The sequence below is a fragment of the Castanea sativa genome, chromosome 9 (genome assembly GCF_040712315.1).
Source record: "Castanea sativa cultivar Marrone di Chiusa Pesio chromosome 9, ASM4071231v1".
Classification (NCBI taxonomy): Eukaryota; Viridiplantae; Streptophyta; class Magnoliopsida; order Fagales; family Fagaceae; genus Castanea; species Castanea sativa.
The window spans coordinates 14,410,857-14,416,242 of NC_134021.1; the positions used below are offsets into that span (position 1 = coordinate 14,410,857).

General features: G+C 32.9%; 1 protein-coding gene across 1 annotated transcript; it reads right to left on the minus strand.

The window, feature by feature from the left end:
* Positions 1-291: 291 nt before the first annotated feature.
* LOC142610119 (putative indole-3-acetic acid-amido synthetase GH3.9) lies at positions 292-4,643 on the minus strand. The gene is made up of 4 exons (XM_075781843.1): positions 4,350-4,643; positions 4,152-4,253; positions 1,512-2,338; positions 292-1,012 (listed from the first exon to the last, which is right to left on the minus strand). Exons 1-4 carry the CDS (start codon positions 4,622-4,624, stop codon positions 381-383), a joined length of 1,836 nt encoding a protein of 611 aa, XP_075637958.1. The 5' UTR covers positions 4,625-4,643; the 3' UTR covers positions 292-380.
* Between the last annotated feature and the right edge of the window lie 743 nt (positions 4,644-5,386).

Consider the following 5,386-nt stretch of genomic DNA (forward strand, 5'->3'; position numbering starts at 1 on the left):
GTAAAGTTCTCTCTTAGAGATTTGAACACCAGCCCTTTGTCCCTCCTCCACTTCACAAGAATTTTGTAAAATGACTATTACACTAAGGATACGCAGTTCTACTCTTGTCCTCCCATTATATTTGAAATGATAAATTAATACAAGTTCTCCAAAAAAGCATATATGATTCACTATTTAAAAAGAACGCATTTTAAATCGGTCCACATGCAAAGGCAGTGACACCGACAATTACTTAATGCATACCCTTTAAACTTCAAAACATAAGGAGGACTACAAAGAAAGGGAAACTTATTAGCCAACAAAGTTTTGATTCTTTTAAGAAACATTATAATTAATTAAGGGAGTAATTATCGGTTTACATTGTACTAGCAATGTAAATCTTACATAATTACATTATACACATTTGTTGAGTCTACAATCGTCGGTGTCGCTGCCTTTGGATCTCTAGGACTAAAAAAAGATGCTTTCACGTGAGAATTAAGTAACTTAAGAGCTCCTTCAGACTTGATGCACCTTGGTGTTTTATATTGGTTGATCGAGGCCCCTTGATCGATGAAAAAGTCCATCAATTCCTCGAACGTGCCTGGCTCCACCACTCGAATCTCAAGGGGCCCTACAGACTTATTATGTGTACGGCATATTCGGTATATGTAATCGAGCTCTTCTTCCACAGCAATGCAACATTCTTGTAGCATTTTTTCATCAAGTGCTGCAATATTAGCCAACTGATCATCTGCCTTCGATGATCCATGAAATAAAATTTCCCAATACAATACATAATGCCCTGGCATAGTTGATGCATCCGCATAGCTAGTGTAGTCCCCGAGTAGAACATTGTAAGGCTCTAGCAATTTCTTGGCCACATTGATGCTCTTTTGCAAATCCTCTTCGTTGGTTTTTTCGCCGTCTAGGCTGAGAATGACGTTTCTCCTACAAATGTATCGAAATTGTGGGGCGCAATTGTGGAATCCGATCACTTGTAGCACGTCACCAACACGATAACGATATAGTCCTGATAAGAAATGTTGAAATTAAAAAGGTTAGTCTTAATGAAAGAACGACACCAATGGTATACACCAGTGTATATAACTATATATTAGTACATAAATAAAAAAAATTGGTATTAAAGAAAGCTTTAAATTATATATATATTTTGAATGAAAAGGCCTTTCATGTTGAGATGATAGTTTCACACTATTTATGAGTAGAGTATAAGCGGGTCAAGGGAAGTGAATTTATCTGCGAGTTCTTTTTTTTTTTTCGCTCAGTCTGAAAAGAATAATATTTTGAACCTAAAACTATAGTAAGAAACTAATAATAAAAACATTTGTCCCACTTTTAATGTTTTGATTGCATGTAATCCTCCAATTAGTTGTCCCTTTTTTTTCTTATAAAATGGTTAGGAAAATAAAATAAAACCAGATATTCGATTAATGGTTTAGGGAGCATAAAGTAAGAAATAAGATTTTCATTTGAAAAAAACAAAAATGCATTTGCAAGTAAAGACTCACCAGCGAAGGTAGTGACCACCAATTCATAATAACAGCCAAGCCTAACCTGTACAAGGTCGACAAGCTTGTCATTGGGTACATCATCTTCTTCACCTACGTTCATCAACATTGTCCCATCCTCTCCCAAGGGTATAAATTCAAAATAACCCATATTGGGCAAGAGGGTATATGCTACATCAGAAGGGTCACATAAGGGCTTCAAGTTAACCCCAAAGAAACATTCTGATGAGGCATATATGTTTGACACCAATGGCAATTTCTCATCACTATAATACTCTAGGGCCGGTATATATTGTGCCATCGAGCCAGTGATCACAGCCTCAATGAAGTTAGCTCTAGGCCAAAGTTGGCACAAAATTCCCTTCCATGACGCACGGCTACAAATGTTCTCAATCTCATTAGCAAGACATGGGTCAGGAGATGAAAGCAAGGTAGACATACATGAACGGCACTCAAGGTCTGTGATCATGAGGTCTAGTTGGCCAGTGCGGATATCATTGCAGAAACGAACCCAATTGCGTTCCAGGACAGAGATGACTTGGAGGAGAATTGAGGCAAACGCGGCTCCTAGCCTTTGGACTTGGTGGCGGTGGATTAGACCGGCAAGAATTTGGCAATATAGGCTTTGACTGATATCACTGCACAAAATGGCCTGGAATGGGCTTGTGTTGTTGTCATTGGAAGGGTCTTGTGCTTGGCGCTTGAAGTGTTTGCTCTGTAAGAGCCTGGAGCTCGCAGTCCGAACTGGTAAACCACAAGGAGTGGATATTTCTTTCTTGACAAAGAAGAAGTACATGTGCTTGCCCTCGTCAACACCAGGGACATACCTGGAATTAGAATGTCACACATGCTTAATTAGAAACAAGATGTATTCTTGTATAGCTAACCTGACCTTAATTAGTTGTGTGTACTAATAACTTGTTATGAAATCTAATTCAATGCAAGCTTGTGATTATGAATTTATGACTGTAACAATTTAAAGTCAAAGCTTAGAAAAGATCTAACTGGATTTTAATTATAGTTTAATTTTGTGCTAACTGCTAAGGCTTCGTTTGAGAGTTCATAAAGGTATGAAATGAAATGGAATGATCATAAGGGAATGGAAATGAATAGAATGGAATGGAATGTATTTAATTAAAGGAAAATAATGGAATATATTGAAATAGAATGGAATTAAGTAACCTTAATTTGATGTTTTAAAATAAAAAGATGAAAATGAATAGAATGTAAGTAATCTTATTTGGAAGTAATATAGAGGGAATGAAATGAAATCAGTTTATGACAATATTATTATTAGACTCCTATTTTAAAATAAATTGTTGAATATATAAGAGTATTTTGAGAGTTTTAGTAAAAAATTCATTAAATCTAATGTCATTTCCTCTTATTCCTCCCAATTTCAGAGAGAATAAAAATTTGAAATTTAAAGGGAACAGAGAGAAGTGACTGTATCCTCCTACCCATTCCATTCCTTCCCACTTCAACTCCTAAATAAGGGAATAAATTTTCTATTCCTCCCATTAAAACTCCAAAATAAGGGAAGGAAAAAATATTCTAAAAATATTTTTTTCATTCATTTCTATTTCATTTTATTCCCTCCTCCCAAACGAGAGCTAAGTGTCCAATTAAACTTTTAAAATTTGGGTGTGGCTTGTGTCCAGTGGAAATTTCCATTGGACACATTAGATGGTGGACACGTGTTTGAATCTGGACGTGTCCACTGGACAGAAGCCTTACCCTTTAAATTTTGGTAAACCACAATAATGTCATTACTTTAATCTCAATACAATACTTAACTGTTTTCAAGATGAGCACCCTACAAAATGTGAGTCTCATTTATTATTCATAGATATTGATTTGTATCCCATTCATTGTTTTTATATGTTTTACATAGGAAAATGAATCGGTGTAATAGTTCTATAAAGAATAACGCAAATGTTATTATATACTTTTAATTGATGTCAATCTACTTCGTACCATATATCTTTTTCTAATAGTTCCGCTTCAGATCCAAAGTTAGATCTACGTTTCAATTTCATTACTACTTGGCAAAATTCTAAAGTATTTTTTCCTTTTTTTCATCTCTTATTTGCATTCTTTAAAATGTTATGTTGTCTACATGAATATGAAATGGATATAAACATATAAGAAAAACATCAATACCATTATAATTGAACATGTCTATGCATGAGTACGGGTTACAAGGTAAATAGTAATTGCGAGTTAATTTTCTTAACAACTTTTAAAAGAAGCATTAATAAAAACATTAAAAAAAAAGAGAAATGACCAATGCATTCAGGGCATTGGTTTATAAGTTATTTTTAAAAACATTTTATTGGAAGAATGATAAAACAATATATATTATAGACATCTTTTTATATTTCCTATGAAAGTAGCGTTACAATTTTTCTATTATAGTTTATTAACAATTATCTTAAGGGAATTTGTTAACATGACCTAAACAAAAATTATATTAGCAATTTTTATATCTCAAAAAGCAAGAAAAAGGGTTATTAACCAAAAGAAATTTTAAAAAATTGAATAAGTAATATTTAAACATTAAAAATCTACTAAAATTTTTGGGCTTAACCCCAAAAATGTATTGAGCCCCCGTGAAAAATGGAGATGGAATTATCTAACTGATTCATGATTGGCGTGATGAGGCTAACGAAAAACATGTTCCTATCAAGATCTTCTTCGATTGAGGGCATGAGCTTTGGCTTTCCTTCTGAAGTCCCTGAACTGCACGTACCACGACACAAATTGATTACTTTACAAAACAAAATACTATTGAAAACCCACAAAAAAAGGAGGAATTTATGAGAGAGAGTGAAAGACCTCATTATCATTTCAGTTATAGGGTGGCTAGTAATGAGAGAGGAGTCTTCACCATTGGCAATTCTTTGGATATAAGGGCGAATAGCCTTGTAAGTAATGACAGGGACACTTTGCTTGAACTCCAACATATTTTTTGATCCTTTCATATACTTAATAAGATACTCGGTTGCACTATTTTGAGTTAAGATCTCTTTCAAAATGTTCTCTTGTACTTCATCAGCCCTTGCAGTAAGTCTCTCAATCTCCTTTAATGCCTCCTTGTTCTTCCCATCCATGTTATCAGATAGAGATGAGCAAAAAGTTTGCAGCAAAAGGCAATTTGAGTCTCAATATTTAGTAAGGGTTTATATAATGAGCTTGGGTATGTAAAATGGTTATCATGTGGTTATCATTGGGACAACTTAGTGCAGAGAATATTCTATTGGACATAAGCACAAAAAAACACGTGGTTATCGTGTAAATATATATATATATATATATAAACAACTTTTTTTGAGAAATTTTTTTTAATATTACTTGAAATTTTATTATCTTGTTTTAGATGCAAAATTACTAATTATCTATGTAGATTTTTTTACACAAAATAAATTGACAAAACCTTTCACAGTTGTTAATGTAGTAGATTGATAGTGATAAGCAAAAATGTTATATCAGCTATAGACCTAGATGAAAACTAGTAAAAGTTTATCAATTCAACTGTAGTAAAAAATTGTTGTGAAATTTTTTGTGTATTGCTATTTTTTTTAGTGTTATATTCACAATATTTTCACAAAAAATCCTAAGTATTAAGTTGTTACTGGTTTTAATTTTAATCCACTACTGAAATTACTTTTTTTTCCTACCAATAACAGTCGATAGCAACCTGCCACTTAAAATTTGTTGTGAAAAATGTTATGAATGTAGCATTTTTCTTTCCTTTTTCTTGTTTTTCATTTTATAAAAAAATATTATTTTATTTATTGGCTAATATTTAGACTTAATGAATACTTTTATAATAAAAGAAAGTACTATATCGGTTAAAATTTGGAGGTCTTTTA

Bases quoted from the DNA above. Each gene is read 5' to 3' on its own strand.
- LOC142610119 (XM_075781843.1), bottom strand. From the start codon at position 4,624: ATGGATGGGAAGAACAAGGAGGCATTAAAGGAGATTGAGAGACTTACT. The intron at 4,254-4,349 runs GTCTTTCACTCT...TGGTACGTGCAG, and splicing joins ATAACTGAAATGATAATGAG to TTCAGGGACTTCAGAAGGAA. The intron at 1,013-1,511 runs GTGAGTCTTTAC...ATTTCTTATCAG, and splicing joins GGTGGTCACTACCTTCGCTG to GACTATATCGTTATCGTGTT.